Genomic DNA, 17,952 nt, shown 5'->3' on the forward strand with positions numbered 1-17,952 from the left:
AGCGCGCGTAGACCGTTAGAGCGGCCGCGGTAGCGAAGGCTACGCGCTAGGCGGCAGCGTCAATGTCCTTCGATGCACGTCGAGTCACTTGTTCGCGTACAAGCGCGGCCGCCAGCGCGTAGCCTTCGCTACCGCGGCCGCTCCAACGGTCTACGCGCGCTTTGATTGGTCGGGGTTTTCGCTTAATATCTCCTTAACGAAGCCCCATCCGACATTTCTGCAAAGGAAATTGTTGTGCAGAATCGTCTCAGCTACCCCCCATTTCCGGCTCCTCCCCGAGTTTTGGGACACCTTGTATATGTATATAAGAATGAAGCCCTGATTGATTACAATCAACGTCCAGGCTGAACCCTAACGCACCCTTGAAACTAGAAATCTGAAATTTTGCAATGAGGTTTCCTTTCTGATGTATGCAAGGAATAAGAAAGGATATTTCGAAATTCAACCACTAAGAGGGTAAAAAGATTGAAACATATGAGTTACCGTAACACGCGGTCAAATGCGAACGACATAAAATAAATAGTATTCCACGCGGGTGAAACCGCGTGGCACAGCTAGTCTTAAATATAACGCCATCAACAGAGAATGATACTTTGCTTGAAAACGAATCGAAAATGAAGAATGATATTTTTTCATAGGAAGCTTTGTTTTCGTAAAAATAAATCGACAGGTTTGGCTACCATGTCTGACCACGACTGGCCAGATCTACTAATTCTGGCATTGTCTAATGTACCACACCCCTTCTATGCAAACTGCAATTTTTTAAATGATTACAACTAATCGAAATGGACACTACCATAACAGAAGCAACATACATTGGTCAGTCGAACGCGAACGACATAAAATAAATAGTGTTCCACGCGGGTGAAACCGCGGCGCACAGCTAGTATTCTATATTTTTCATTCGTTTTCCCATGAAAAATCAGTTATGTCCAACGGAGCTGTATCTCGATCATCGAAATGCAACAGGGGCAGAGTGAATTCAAGGAACGATTGGGAATTTCATGCGTCGATGGCCGATGCAAGAGCGCGGCTGCGGTTCGAGGAACCTATCCAAAACGGATGTCCGGCTGCACGGTGAGTCACAAACATACCCCACCGTGAACTCGTACACTGTTACAGCATCTCCGAAAGGGACGTCTATATAAGATACGAATGGCGTCGGTAAACGCGCAGAGTAACCTCGTTCATGGAGAAAGTGTTTGGTTAGAGAGCGAAACTCCTCGACGCATCGCAGACAATCGCCGTCGGTCGTCAGTTGCAGACGCGTTACAACTATAAGGAATTTCTATCAGGACACGAGGCAATCCAGCACGCCTAAGGTGAGTCCTTTGGATTCATCTATCTCTAATCTTTCCTCTCTTTCCCATTTTTCGTAATTTCGTTAAAACGTTAGGACACCCTCTGAACATTTTTCTGCGACCCTTCTTCGATCTATTTTTTTTCGTATCGATCTCGTTCGGTTTTAAATTCGTCCCAGCCCACGAATGTTACACAACGACTTTCACTTTAGTCGAAAATTGTCGAAATAACAAAGCGATAGAAGAGGCGCGTGGCGTAGGCGCGAAACGACGCTGGACGTCGCGGAAAGACTTGCTCAACGACTTTCTCCTCGATACATCCTCTCGCTTTCGTTGGACGGTCGTCTGTCGGTAGACGATCATCGTTCATATCGTTCGCATCGGCGCTAGTCGGAGCTATTCGTCTTGTCATTTGGAGGAGTATCTCGTCGAGCATCTATTCTTCGATTAATTTCTCGACTGTTTTCTCTCGAGAGGAACGAACGGAAACTGAGTGCAAGGTACGTAGACAAAACACGATTTCGATTTCGTCTGCAACCGGTTCGGTGAAAGGCGAGTGAGATGATGCGCTTTCGCTGTGGCGCCGTTCGCAATACGAATCTCGCGATCGCCACGCGACGATGGATCTCGTTTATTAGGATCGATTTGTCGTGCTACTGATATATTTATATTTTCTGATATATTTTCTTTATTTACTTTAGGATGAGAGCGGGGTACGTTTGGCTATTTGGGATAGCCGCCGCTGTCTGCGCGGTCCAAGGCCAAATCCAACCATCCTCCATGATGCATTTCGATCGAGAGGCGACACCAACTGGACGGGATTGGTCTTGGCAAAACGAAGGCGCGCAACCCACGGACAACACTGGCGACAGGGGTGTTTCTGAATTAAACGAAAACATCGAAAACGTCGACGACAAATCGAAGGAGCAACGATCGGTGAGTGACCGCGATCCATTTAATGGACGCACTCTGGGTGCGGAGACGCGCGTTTTATACGAGAATCGAGTCGAGTCGAACGACTGCTTCTCTGCCGCAGGCTGAGGCGGTGATCGAGGAAATTCTCGTCTCTAATCGACAGGGTCGCAACATCGAGGGTTACGATCAGGTGTACGCCGACCCTAACGTGAAGAACGCCCTTCAATTGGGAAACGACACGATCGCTCGATCCTACATCAGGGACAAACTATGCTCGCTGGGATTGATGAATGTAAGTATCACTAGGTTCTTGAATTCGTACCTAATCCGTTCCAGAACTTGCAATGTACTTCGTGTCACCAGCTATTATTTCGTAATTTTTGTACTACTGAACGGCCGAGTGATATAGACCTAAATACTGAGAAAAGTATATTCTATCGTTAAAAAAGAATCAAAAACCAACAGGACTAAACACAGTGAGCGAAGCTTTTGCAATATTCTATATAGCCCTGGGTTTCATAAACTGAAATAGATAATGCGAGTGCACGCACGAGTTAACTCGTGACCGGTCAACAATATGTTAACCTTTTCGGTGCTCTGCGCGAGTATACTCGTCAAATTATTTTGTTCTTGTCGTGCTCAAGACGAGTTAACACTTTCGCTGCGGATGACGCACATGTGCATCCAACTGAAAATATATGGTTGTTTTTATTATTTTTCAGTCTTCATTTTTTTTGTTCGACAATCATATTATATATAAAATAAGTTACTACAAATATATGTTTTTCAAAATAATCATATTAGAACATTTATAAGAAATTTGTCATTAAAAAAAATATCATAATTGCAGCGAACGGCTACTTATTTTCATCCACAGCGAAAGGGTTAAATCAATGAGCTTTTTAAATAGGAAAGAGCTCAAGACGAGTTAACTTATTAACTCATTATAAATTAGCTCATGCGATTTAACTCGTCTTGAGCACGAGAAGAACGAAATAATTTGACGAGTATATTCGCGCAGAGCACCGAAAATGTTAATAGCAAAAAAGAAAGATCAAGATTCGAGTTGAGACTAATATCGTATCTTACTTACAGTGCGAAAACCTCGAGGGTCGTCGACCGTACTACTCTCCTCACCGCGGAATATATCCTCAGGACATAATCTACGCTCAGCCGGTCACCATTAAGCCAGTCGGAAGACCGCTACCAGCGATTCCAGTGAAACGACCTTACGGTTCATCGAAACCACTGCAGCATCCTCTATCACCTCCTGGCGGTTTCGCCTCTTCTGGTCCTCCGCCAGAGGTGATCTACGGAATCGGCGGTTCGCCTCATCCCCCATCGATTTCGCAGTTCGGACCCCCGTCAGGTCTGATCGGTTCCTACCCAGGCTTGAAGAGGCCAGGTCCTCCCAGCTCGTCGTTCATCGGATCGAAGCCTGTGTACGAGGTGGGATCCGCCAGCGATAGCTTTCTGTACGAAGGTAACGATCGCTTCATCGACAAGAAGCAGATCGCCCTGCGACCGTCCGTTTTGGGTTCGGACTCGGTTCAGCAACACGTCCATCATCACTATCACCACGGAGAAGGCGGCCAAACCGGTGGCCCGAGCCCATCCGTCGGCTATGGCCAAAGTTACGGATCCGCGGGCACTACCTACGACCTTCCCGCTGGCGGTTACCAAGATTTCGACGACTACAAGAAGGCGTTCAAAGTGAAAGTCCCCACAAACAAGGATGGAAACGGTCTGAGCGGTTTCGCCTCGACGAGCAACTACGCCGACCGGTATCCCGTCTACGAGAAACCCACGCTAGAGCTGAATTTTGGTAAAACGGAAAGTCAGAAGACTGGCAAGTACTACTCGCCGGGGGGCAACTATCTGTCCCCCAACACCGTCCCCGGCACCAACGACTATTCCCTCGGGTCAGCGAGCACCACCAGCAACAACTACTTCTCTCAAAACCTGTACGAAAACGACAACAACGACTTCGGTAACGATTTCTCGACGAGCTACGCGACGGACTGCGTTTGCGTCCCCTATGAACAGTGTCCTAGCGGCGAGCACGCCGGGCGAAAGGACGACCTCTTCCTCCCCATCGATCCTCGCAATTTGAACAAGAACATCGAGGCCGAGACTATCGAGACTGGTGTGGAAGGAAATGGAACGCTATCGACGAAAGACAGCGAGGGTGGATCGACGACTTCTGAAACACCCAGCGACAGCGCGAGGACCAAGAGGGAGGCTGGTAGCGACGACTCGGAGGCCCGGAAGAGGACCAACGGAGAAGGGGTAAGCATGAGTCGAGATTTCCCATTTTCCCGCGGACACGAGTCCGTTGTAGAAACGGTGTCGCGATCGGTGTCTGTCGCTTCGCGTTGATACGAGTCTGCGTTGATAAGAATGCACGAAAAGCCGGAAACTAGGATCACTCTCTGCGTGACTGTTCGACTCTCTGGTTGCAGAGACTCGACGCTAGCGATCTGGACTCTTCGAAATTAAACGTCAAGCCAACTTGGGGGATCAGTTTCGGTCTACCGCAAACCGGTGGACCGTACCCCATCGGTCAATACGGTGGCAATGCCCTGGTGAATCCGTACGGAGGGTACGGTTCGTCCGAGCAGGGCCTAAATTTCGGCCTGGTTTCCGTGAATCCTCTCCTAGCCGTGCAATTCACCAAAGACGAGTACGGCGACAAAGTGGTAAAACCGTTTGTAAATTTTCACGTAACGCCCAACCGTGGCCTCGTCCAGAAGCTCAATAACTTGCTCGCTCACAAGAAGCAGGCCCTCTACGAGAGTTACGGGCCGAATTACGCGCCTCACTACTATCCGTCCAAACCTAGCCTGCTCTATGAGAAACCGTACTACGCGAATTCGCACCATCCTCCTCCCTATCGTTATCCAAGCCACCGCGAGACCCCTTACACCGACTACTCGGATTACTACCGAGACGGGGACGATTACGATTACGATTACGAGGATCAACCTAGCCAGTATTACGCGCGTTCCAACGTCGATAAAAGCCAGCGAGCAGGCGGACGTGGACGAGCGGTTCCAAAAGCTGGAACCGCTGGGAAAGTATCCTTTCCAAACAGAAGAAAGCGTGACGCGCTATCTCATCCGGTAGAACCGCATTCGCGGATACAATTAACGAAAGACACGCTGGAGGTAAGTATAGTACGTGGAACAAATCGAGTGACTTTCTTGAGTCCCCCTCCCGAACAGCAGGAGCAGTCTGTAATGGGATCCTCTTGTGCCCGTTTTCCATCGATCTCCGTGTACTAGGGCTCGCAGGTGCAGTAGACGGAGACCTGAATACATATTTTTCAATGTTAACTCGGTAAGGAAGGTTTCAGCCTCAAACGACTCAGCGTTGGAAAGTAACGAAGTTTGATGATGCTTTCTTGCATCGTTCCCGTGCGAGGTGAGCAGGCCAAGCGCGTACTCTTGTGCATGGGACCAGTAGCTGACGATTTAATATCGCTGATTAGAGGGTGAAACGATTCATTTACATGGCAATTGATGATTTACTGCTTCTTGTTTTACGAGAGTCACTGTATTTGTTCCTCCAAGTGTAATATTGACTGCGGTCAGTGTAGGATTAAGATTTTATATTATCCTCATCGGTGAATCTACGCAACGGATATACATATACAGACAGTGTAATAAGTATGCGTACAGGAACCATTTATTTTAAATTGGTTCCTGTACGAATACTTATTACGTACTGCATATGCGGTATCGAGCTTTCGGTCATGACTTTTGTTCATCACTTCTGTTCTATTATTTGTTTTGTCTTAAACAATTACTTATTATAAGGTCGATTCAGACTATACGACAACGGACCGTCACGTTCCGGCAACGACACGTACCGGCACCGACACGACAAAACATTAAAACACGCGTTTTAATGGAACTATTCACACTATTCCCGTTGACGGAACGTTTAGGTCAGTGTCTGTTAAGTGTGAATAGTTCCATTAAAACGCGTGTTTGAATGTTTTGTCGTGTCGGTGCCGGTACGTGTCGTTGCCGGAACGTGACGGTGTCGTATAGTCTGAATCGACCTTTATTTGTATCTGATTTTGTTTTTGTAATCCAACCAGACTATATATACTTTGCCGTAATTCTTACAAGGTCACCTGGCCAAGACCTTTTGGTTCTCCTACGCAACGGATAGGCGTAATTCTCCGATGTTTGATAGAAAAGGGTTAAGTCGTATTTTGAAATCACTCATTTTTTACTCGAGCCCTTCGTACCAAACGCCAGAGAGTTATAGTTAATTAAGCTACTTTGCTCCGTATCGAAACGTCGTTCGTCGTTTAACGAAGAATCTGGTTTTCTCTGTAGCGACAATTCGTCAGCGGTGCTCCTCGACAATGCGGTCCAGGTCTGGTGTGCTGTTCGAGGAGACAACAGGCGAAACCTAGGCCGGGTCAGTGCGGAACTAGGTACACTCAGGGCATCAATGGACGTATCAAAACTCCAGCTCACATCGATGGTGACGCTGAATTCGGTACGTAGTTTACATTCGCGCTCGACAGTGAAAAAATATCGTGCAACGTTCTACCAGATTCAACTAACAGATTCATCGACCGATTCACAGGTGAATATCCATGGCAAGTCGCTATTCTGAAGAAGGACCCTACCGAAAGCGTGTACGTTTGCGGTGGCACCCTCATTTCCTCCAAACACATCCTCACGGCAGCGCATTGCGTGAAAACTTATGCGGCCAGAGACCTGCGAGTTCGACTGGGTGAATGGGACGTGAACCACGACGTCGAGTTCTACCCATACATCGAACGAGACGTGGCGAGCCTCCACGTACACCCAGAATTTTATGCCGGAACCTTGTACAACGATATCGCGATACTGAGGATCGATCACCAGGTCGACTTCCAAAAAAACCCACACGTCAGCCCTGCTTGTCTTCCAGACAAGCGTGACGATTTTGCAAGAAGCAGGTGAGTGTTTCTTTTCCATTGTATCGTTAGTATTAAAACTGTTGGTTTCCAAACTCTGTGGGAAGTAACCAATTCCCTAGAAAGCCAACTATAGTGACATTCATAGGATTAATAAGGGTTCATTTAACAGTGAAAAGGTTAATCTCTTTAGAAAGTTAGAAAGTGTTCTACTCTCTGCGGTATAATTTGAATCGTTACTATCTGGATTACTGCTCGAGAGTTTCGTTCATTGCGTAGCGTCGACGAGTGAAAAGAATCTTCAATCGTTTCAAATTTCGACAGATGCTGGACGACTGGCTGGGGTAAGGACGCTTTTGGAGACTTTGGCAAGTACCAGAACATACTGAAGGAAGTGGATGTACCCGTTGTGAGCAATCAGGTTTGCGAGCACCAGATGCGACGAACGAGATTGGGCCCTGGCTTCAATCTTCATCCAGGATTCATTTGCGCCGGAGGAGAGGAAGGAAAGGACGCTTGCAAAGGGGATGGAGGTGGTCCAATGGTTTGCGAGCGACATGGTCGCTGGCAGCTGGCTGGGATAGTATCCTGGGGAATCGGCTGTGGACAACCAGGCGTTCCAGGGGTTTACTCTCGCGTTTCCTACTACCTCGACTGGATTCAGCAAATCGTTAACCGTTACTGATCGTTCCGATCTTATTTCTAGAATAGTAATAATATAACAACGATAATGACGAAAAATTACAAGCCTCTGGAGCTTCGAAACGATCTTGTATACATGTATTGCAGGGAGAATGAAAGAACAAAGTTGCCATTTTTTTCCAGGACTGATCTTTCTACCTTCGTGCAATGCAGAGAGAAAAATTTCTTGGTAGAACTTGTCCACGTTACTACAAGTGCACGGATTTTTATTCTAATTAATAGTAACGTGTACAAGATTTTCTGCTCGCCTTAATTCGATCTCGATGTAAAATCGTCTTCCACGAATAGGAATGCGAAATGATTCCAAAATTGTCAACCCATAATTTATATTAAGTAAGATAAGAGTGTATATGTATTTATGAAAAGCTACAAGTGCGAATACGGATTTAGGAATGTAAGTAAATTAATTACAATGTCTATAGTTAGTCTCAGCATCTTGACGAATACGCGACAATTGTGTTCGCTACTTGTTAAAAACATGATTGATTCGAAGTACGTTCGGATCGTTGAGTAATGCATTTTGTTTGCAATTTATTTGTTATACTTCGTTCTAATAAACTTTACGTAACCTCATTAATTTGTCGTATTCCTTGATTCACATAAAACTACTACTGTTTTGTAATAAATTTCATAGTAGTAGAAATTATTACTTCATTCTATTAGGTCTACCGGAAAGTTCTGTCCGTTTTTAGAATAACACAAAATAATAAATTTCTCATATCTTGAATAAATTTTATTGAATAATATAATTTTTATCATTATTTATGACATCTTGCCAGCATCATTGCAATTTGTATATCGTTCTTAATGAATATGCGCGTTCTTGTTAGAAACTTGTAACTGGAACGGACAAAACTTTCCGGTAGACCTAATACGTACCAAGGTTTTTTAAAAAATGCGCGCTGAAAGTTCCGCGCTTCTTTGAAGCGAGCTTGTCTTTGATTGGCTCGCGATGGATTTCTGGAATGCTACTAATTCTTTAGGAAACCAGCTTCCGTTTACAAGGAAACTGATCATATAATCGAGTATCTCGCAGTTGTGAATTATACCTGAGGCACCCCCGATCGCGTATGTATAATATTATTTGAGATATAAAATTGAACGACGTTTAATTTTCCTTTTGTCTTTTTTGGAAATTTGAACGAGGGCCGTGATGCAAACCGAGCCGGGTTTTTTCGCACATGCGCAGCCGGAATGGTAGTATCAGGGCCGGCGTAACCTTTTGCGGGGCCTGAATTCACAACCAAATCCTACACTTAAATTTTACAACGAGGAATTATGTATTTACAAATGCTGTTACACGCTATATATTTTTTATAAAATGTATATTAAATAATAATACTTTGATGATTTTTGTTACTCTTTCAAACTGAATCATCGTTACTAAAAAAATGTCTTGCATCTGTTAATGTTATCATCATTCTGTAAAAAGGTAATGAAATTTATATATTTGTCCATATTATTTATATATTGCCTTTATACAGAATGTCTACGTATAAGTTCGGCCATACGCAGGGTGCCAATTCTACAACAAGTTTCCAACAAAAAATTACTCTTAGACATTTTCTTTGTGTCGCCTTATTCTCTAGTATTTTCACTTTTAATACTTTTTCTTCGTTTTCGACTTGACAATCCTTAAACGGCCATAGCTCCACCGAATTACAGTGCAAACTTGAAAGTAAGTATACCATTCGAAAGAGCGTTAAATTTCCCATTTGTCTGGTGCCGAACTAAAATTTATTACGTAGATTTAACAAGTGAACAATTAGGTCAAACTTTACATTTTGAAAATTAAATAAAATTTGACGTTTTCTGTATTCGTTTTTCGGTTTCAAAGACATAGTTGTTTGGCGGGCACTCTTCGGGAAAAACTTCCTTGAAGTCTCAGCTTTTGAATAGTATTGCAGAAATAATGGGATTAAAAGTTTCAACAAAAACAATAAAACGAAGACTGCACGAAGCTGGATTAAGATGTTGCAAAGCTAGACGCTAGCCATACATCAATAAAATTAATATGAGAAAACGTTTAGCATTTGCAAAAAAATATTTGAATATACCACTAGCATTCTGGAAAAATATAGTTTGGAGCGACGAAAGTAAATTTGAGTTACGGCAATTAAAAAAAAGGACCAAGTCTAAAGGAAAAAAAATGAAGCATATAAAGAAGCATTTATTATACCCACAGTTAAATTTGGCGGACGATCATTAATGGTGCGGGGGTGCTTTTCATGGAATGGAGTTGGTACATTAGCAGAAATCGATGAAATTATGAATGCAGACAAATATAATGATATTCTAAATAAAAATTTAGAAGAAGCAGTAGTAAAGATGGGTTGCGACGACGAATTTGTCTTCCAACAAGACAACGACCCCAAGCATACTGATAAGAAAACTAAAAAATTTTTTGAATATTCCAATATTAAATTGCTTGAATAGCCGGCTCAGAGTCCCGATTTGAATGCTATAGAAAATTTATGGAGTTTACTGAACGCAAAAGTTCCATTGGATCAATGAAATAAAAAGATCGATTTTTTCAAAAGGTTACAGTTTGAATTTGAAAAAATTGATAAAGATTATATCGAAAATTTAATAAAAAGTATTCCTCAACGTCTGGAAGCAGTAATAGAAGCAAAAGGTGGCAATACCAAGTATTAATTTCAATATGTATTGCATTTGTCACGTATTTTAGTAAGTGTCCACTTATTTTTGTCTGCTGCTAAATAGCTATCAGTTTCGTTAACTACAGCATGTTTACACAAAGATGCAAGTATAAACTTCAATTATTCACTACATAATGTACATATTATACGGATATATAATTAATAAAACTGAAATTTATAACAGTTACGTTAATTTGATTAAACTTCATCTTTACCTACTTTCAGTAACTGTCCACTCATTTCTGTCCCTGGCTGTATGTCTTTGAAACCGAAAAACGAATACAGAAAAAGTAAAATTTTTTAAAATTTTCACAATGTAAAGTTTGACCTAATTTTTTACTTGTTAAATCTACGTAATAAATTTTGGTTTGGCATCAGGGAGATGGGAAATTTAACGCTCTTTCGAATGGTATACTTACTTTCAAGTTTTCACTGTAATTCGGTGGAGCTATGGCCGTTTAAGGATTGTCAAGTCGAAAACGAAGAAAAAGTATTAAAAGTGAAAATACTAGAGAATAAGGCGACACAAAGAAAATGTCTAAGAGTAATTTTTTGTTGGAAATTTGTTGTAGAATTGACACTCTGCGTATGTCCGACCTTATACGTATACACCCTGTATATTGTCCCATCTTTATCCATAAATCATCAATGTATTTGTAAAATTATGCAGGGGGTAATTAAGATACCCCTTCTTAATCGTGCGTATACGTCATTGATGCTATGTTCGCCGCGCATGCGCGAACAAACCCGGCCCGGCTGCCATATTGGCTGGGGACCACGATTACGTCATTCGTTTCAATTCGTCCCTTGGAAGCGGTTGCGACAAGACGTATCGTGTATCCTGTGTTCCGAGACTAATTAGGTATCTATCGCGTATCCATTGTCATATAATCGCTATTATTATTCTTGTTAACTCTCTATTCGTGCTTTAATCTAATACTAATAGATTTTCGATCATAAATTCAATTAGCATCGTGACAAAAGTTCGACTAGCTTCGCGTTACGTTTTCCTTTATTCGGTATCATTTGATATTATCCCTTTCCGAATTAAACAATATTTTGCAATTTCGTGTTCGATTGTTGTGTAATTATAGCATAACTATCATTATTTCGACAAATAGGCGTTAAATTTACCTCTATTTTCTGTTACAGGTTACCGATGCAAATTCAAACGCGAGATTCACACCACCGACGCCATGATGCCTTGAGAATTGGCGCCATTTGAAGTGGAGTCTTACGAAGGAAGCTTGGTAGATGCAATCGAAAACTGGTAATTTATTCAAAGGAAAAGGTGACAAGATCATTTATATTTTTCGTTTATATATATTGTCTTTCGTGTAAGTCGTTATCGGTCGTAAACGTGTTACATGATTTAATAACGGATCATTTCATTGTCGAGATAAAATCAACGATATTAATACAAGCTTTCTTTTAACACGAAATTTTTCGCCAATTTAAAATGGCGTCATGTTATTGTAATTCGATCGCGGTTAAGTATTTTCTGGTATTTCATGCAATTGCTTTCTCGACTAAACCGTCTTTGTAAAGTTAACGAAATTGTGTTTGCGTTAAATTTTCTGTAGCAAGTTTCAATTCCTGTAGAAGCTACGCGATCGTACATTAATATGTTACGGAAATAGGGTTAACTAACGAATTTTGATTCGTTATCGATACGATATATAAAATCGTCGTTTACGTATTTTTTACGTATTACGTATTACGTTTACGTATTTGTCGTATACAATACGACAAAATCACGAGCACAATTACTTTCTTTCTCAAGACTTAGTGACCTCTTCAATAACACCTTTAGACCATAATAAGACCTTTCAATAACAAGGGTGAGCGATTAGTGTAATTCTAGAAAATTTAGTATTTCAACGACTAGCACTAGAATAGAAAGAAAAAAAATATTATGAAGGCATAGATGTGCTTGCTCGATCGTGTTTTCATTTCCTCCCCCCCCCCCCATCTTTCTTTCAGGAATTTGGTGACCGCGCGCAATGCGGTCATAGAGTCAGTGTTTACTGCGTAGAAGTTTCTTATTTGTTTCGATACACAGCTGTATCAAGTAGATTTTCGTTTAAATTTTAGGTGCACGCGAAATAGCTTCAGTGTTTATCACGTATTATAAATTCTTACCAGAGCATCGTGGCTCTTTCAGTTTTGTAATCGCGAGGTAGAGTCATGGTTGTTCGCCGGCTACAAATTTCGGTCGCGTTAGTAGTTTTCTATTTTTCTTTTTTCTAATTTAACAAAACTTGCTCGATACCGATGTTAGAGTCTGTGCATCACTGAAGTGGATTTTGGGGCAATGCTCAACAAATGGAGAGTGTAAGTATCTCTGAATACATACTTCTTTTTTAAAATTCATATCTCTTATTCCTTTATTTATTGAATTTCTCAAAAGTCTTTAAAATGTAAGCGTCCATTTTGGTCTTGTATTATAAACTTGTCTGTAACAATCATTCAAAAATAAAAAAAGCTAACTTTAAAGCTAAATTAAAAACTAACTTTATAGAAGTGGACTTGAAAGTCACAATAGGTCTCAAAGTGTTTAATTAATACAGTACCATGAGAAAATTGACAGGACTTATGTCCCTCCAGTAAATAAAGTATTAAATTGTAACTGCAGAAACTGATCATTATGTTTTGCGTTCTTTTACAGATTCTTTGCACCACATCCTTATGCTGGAGAGCCAAGCAGACCCACTACGATGTCCATACTACGATGTCCATGCAGAGCCACTACATCAACCGTAGAAGGTATTCCACTATATTTCTATTTTTTCCATTTTATTTCAAGTGGAGTTCTTATCAGAACTGTTTTAACACTTTTCCATAACAATTTCCATAATCTTATAGATATAACTTTGTTCCCAACAGATACATAGCGTTTGTCTAAAGTCTATACTTCAAGTTACATTCTCCCTTATTTTTAGCATACCTTACATTGTCATATCCTGTTTCCTCTCATACTGTCATACTTCCAATTATTCAGTCTAAGAACACATGAACATTTCGTTTATTAATTTAGAGCTTCCCTTTCCCCTATTCTCATTTAACAATTAAACCTATCTTATCTCAACTACAAAATAATATCATATATAGTTTAATAGTAATATTGATATTATATCTTTTGTTTGTTTAAAGTATTTCATACAACTAGTCTATATCACAATCTCAGTCTAATACCGCTTGAGCCATTCTACTATATGCTTTGTCCTAGTATAAAAGTCATCAGATCTAACACGCTGTCTAGAGCCAGATCTCAATCCTTGTGGGATAAATATCTCTTGATATATTCAGTTTCAATTCTTCCAAATTACGCTAATTTATATTTTATCCTGAGTCGATAATGTTGGTAGTTCCAACCCAAATGGTAAGAGGAGGTTCACTAGTCTCTCTAGTTACCTACCTACATGTTATCGAGTAAGCTTATAGTTATCGACTATGGTGAAAAACTTGGGTATGCTGATGGTAGATGGCTCCATCAGTTGTGATTTCTACCGCGTTGGTAAATGCTTTACTTCTGATAAATTCGTTCTACAATCACGTGTTAGTGCCCCACATTCTACTTATTTATATAATACCCTACTTTATGCATTTTACTATAAACGACGCGGGTTTGCATTCGTCAGGAGTTATAGAAATTGAATACTTGAATTTGAATTTTCCGCGTTCATGGGAAGTCCCACCGTAATATTGACATTAATTAATATCATGTCCTATTTTAGTAAGTTGTATAACGAAACAATAGCATCATCATCGAGTAATTTTAAAATGGAGTTCGACGTACGTGGGTCAACTAGACTAGGTAGCGTAGTGTTAACATAGTATCGTTCGTTTATTCTGACGCGAGGTTCGTCGATACCGGAGAAATATTGAGCTTCGAAGCGAAAAGGGGAACGAATGAAGAACATAAAGAAACGGACATTCATTCCTTTCATTTGTACTCCCTTTCTTTTCTTTTCCATCTCTGTTTTGTTAGAGCCGAAGTGGGGTGTCGAGGGGTCGCGATAGAGTATTCGTTGCATTGCATTACGGTCGTTCAGAAAGGCAGAGAAACAGCTTCGTGAATTCGTTGTAGCCGGTGCAACGCAGGATGGAACGAACCGATTGTACACGCGATCGATTATCGACGTTTTGCGATGGCGGCTTTCCTAACAATCCACAGAATTATCCAACCATACGCGTAATCGCGTTACTTCATCAATTATCCGCCGACGTTGCTCGCAATTAAGGCTGCGAAATACCGATGGTAGCGATAATCTTTCGCTTCGGCATACGTAATCGGTGGCAGATTCGTCGCGTAACGACCGAGCTCTCGGCCATTTCGACGGAAAGCTCCGTTCGTGGATCGTGTTATTTTCCCTGGGTTGTTCGACCCGTGTCGGATACGTTCGAATGTATAAATTTCAAAGGGGCTCGATAGTTTGCCGAATATGCAAATGAACGAAACTATCAAAGGCGAAATATGCATACGTACCGATTTGTATACATTGATCATTGCCTTTTGATTTCCTGCTAGCCAGGAATAGGATTGTCTCTTTCGCGCAATACTGTCGGATAGTCCAGAACAGTTTCGCGATTGTTTGCCTTATTTGCGTTGCCACTTTCGTCATACACTGCGGTGTGCATAACTATAGCACCGCTACAATTTTTGTGCGTTTTGTAGATTTAATTAATAATTTCTAATTTTTAATAGTGAAAGAGGCTACAAATATATTATGGCAATGATGAAAGGGCGAACATAACATTTATTTAAGACAACTAATAATAATACTATAGATACTTCATGGGTGCACAACTATAGCACCAATAGAATTATAACATGATAACAATATTAAATTATAATGTAATAATTACATACATAATAATAAATATGTAATAATAATATATGTAATAATTACATTATAATTTCAATGAATAAAAGGGAACGATTTACTAATGAGCAGGACCTCCTTTCTTCTCGATTAACTCAAAAATGCGACTTGACACACTCCCAACTAGTTTTTTCAAAATTTCATCGTCAATTTCATTCTAGGATTTTAGTACAGCTTTTTTAAACTGCGAAATGCTCGAAAATTGTTCGTTGTGTGCATAAATACGCCGTACCATCATACCCCATAAATTTTCCATCGGATTTTGATCCGGGAAGCATGCTGGCCATTTTAATAAATTTATATTAAGTGCTTGAAACCACCTTAGTGTTCCTCGACTTTTGTGTATTGGGGCATTATCTTGTTGATACATCCAAGTAATGTGGTTCTTCGAATGAATAAACGACAACAAATTGTTCTCCAATATTTCAATGTACTCTAAACTATTCACTCTGGATGAAGGAAACGCTAATTCCAATTTGCCACTCGAGCAAAACGCAGCTCATATCATTAACGTTCCCCCTCCAAACTTGCGTTTAGAGAAATATTTTAGGTCTTTTCGTAGGTCTCTCCAGTAACAACTGAACCCATCTAGGCATCTGGGCCATCGAGATTGAACTTTTCCCCATCGGAAAATATTTCCTAACAAAGAACGTTAAATGGAAGAAAATAATGTCATCTCTTAACTTGTCGATTAACATTAAACTTACATGATCCCAGTTTTTATTCATGTTTTCGCAGGCGTATTCCATTCTTGCTATTTTGTGGCGTTTAAAAAGAACTGGTGCTGAAATTAATTTTTGTCTGGCAATGTTTGGATTCCTTCTAAAGACACGTTGAATGATCCTACGTGACACTTCGAGTTTACATTCCGATGCAATTTCCCGACAGCTTTTCAAACTATTGCTTCCAATTTTAATAATCTGCCTCTCAGCACGTGGGGACAGTTTCTTTTTAGGCCCTCCTTCCTTATTTTAGCCATATTTCGACGGATTACGTAAAAAATTTGATATTACTTTATGGGATCGCCCAAGTTTACGTGCAATTTCCCTAATTGCAGTTCCAGCTTGTTATAAGCTGAAATTTCACCTTGCTCTTTCTCAGTAAGATACCGCGTGACATTGTATTAATTAATAAATAAAACTCTGAATTAGATGAAAATTTTGTGACAAACACGCGTGAAGTGTGATGAAAATGAAGGTGGTGCTATAGTTTTGCACCGATTCTATAATGTTTTTCGACTTTATCTCGATACATGCTTAGACTACTTCAGTGTATTTCCTCTGAAACTAATTATTTACATCGCTTTTTCATATTAACCAACTACTTTCTTTGAATTTTTCTTTGAAGTTTAAAAAATCTTAATAACATCAGTGATGCTATAGTTATCCATCGCAGTGTACTTCCTCCTGTTGCGTCACCCAATCGCTGTAGGATGGCTGGTTGATTTCCGGGCGCTGTAGCGTTGTATTTACAACAATTTCGTGGAGTTTGAGGCTGAAAAAAAGGCCTAACTTTGATAATTGATTTTGAGAGTATCGCAAAAGGAATAGAATTTCTTTCTACAGGGTTTATTTAAGACATATTGAAGAATAAACAAAAATTGTTGTATTATAATTTTAATACAAAATGGCGGCGACAAAGCGAGTCTTCAAGATTGACTTTTTTTAAAACGTCTTCGCGGGAGGACGGTTTCCTCGTTGTGTATAAAATCTGGAATAAACGACCAAAAAATTTTATAATCTATATACTATTGGCTGTAGAAGTACGTAGGTTTCTTTCTAAATCAAATATTGTAGAAGTAGCGCACTGATCCATTTTTTGGCCAAAAAGTAAATAGTAAATTGTTAATAAAAACGAAAGTTTACATTAAATAAAAAAAGCGCTACGTGCTTCTATAGTCAACACTGTACACATAAAATTTGTTGGTTTATTGTTTCAAATGTTACACACAACGAGGAAACCGTTCTCTCGTGAAGGCGTTTTAAATAAAGTCAATTTTGGAGACTCGCCATTTTGTACTAAAATTATAATACACCAATTCTTGTTTATACTTCAATATGTGTTAAATAAACCCAGCAATATGAAATCCTATTCCTTTTGCGGTACTTTGAAAATTAATTATCAAAGTTAGGCCTTTTTTTTCAACCTCTAGAGTGGTGTTACTCCTTAAAGTTTGTATATTGGCGTAGCAAATGAGTATCGAACTAGGTAGAAAATCCTCAGAAGTGCTTTTCGTTCGTCTTCCATTGGCGTAGCTATCACTCTTTTCGCGCGTTTCAGAATTCTATTTAAAGTCTTGTGTGTAATTGATATATCACAGGGATTCTGTCTTCTCCCTAACGTTACTGATTTATTAATATATCATGGCGTGTCAGGTAGATAGGAGAGGTTGATTAGTTACCTTAACGAACCGTGATATATATGTAGATGTAATTAACCGTGAGACAGGTGTGGTACCTGATTAGGGAACTCTGATTTATGTTCCCTTAAAAAAAAAATTCTTGCATTTGTTTGACTTTAACAGAAGAAAGTGATGCAAGCTAGGCTGAATAATGTAAACGATTTGG

The 17,952-nt window shown here is 40.4% G+C and overlaps 1 protein-coding gene across 1 annotated transcript; it reads left to right on the top strand.

Annotated features, from left to right (window-relative positions):
- The first annotated feature begins 928 nt into the window (after positions 1 to 928).
- On the top strand, positions 929 to 8,403 carry LOC128881189 (uncharacterized). Its single transcript, XM_054131977.1, has 8 exons — positions 929 to 1,077; positions 2,003 to 2,237; positions 2,338 to 2,508; positions 3,312 to 4,505; positions 4,679 to 5,383; positions 6,566 to 6,731; positions 6,822 to 7,179; positions 7,462 to 8,403. Exons 1-8 carry the CDS (start codon positions 929 to 931, stop codon positions 7,820 to 7,822), a joined length of 3,339 nt encoding a protein of 1,112 aa, XP_053987952.1. The 3' UTR covers positions 7,823 to 8,403.
- The last annotated feature ends 9,549 nt before the right edge of the window (positions 8,404 to 17,952 follow it).

Source organism: Hylaeus volcanicus, chromosome 8 (assembly GCF_026283585.1).
Source record: "Hylaeus volcanicus isolate JK05 chromosome 8, UHH_iyHylVolc1.0_haploid, whole genome shotgun sequence".
NCBI classification, from domain to species: Eukaryota; Metazoa; Arthropoda; class Insecta; order Hymenoptera; family Colletidae; genus Hylaeus; species Hylaeus volcanicus.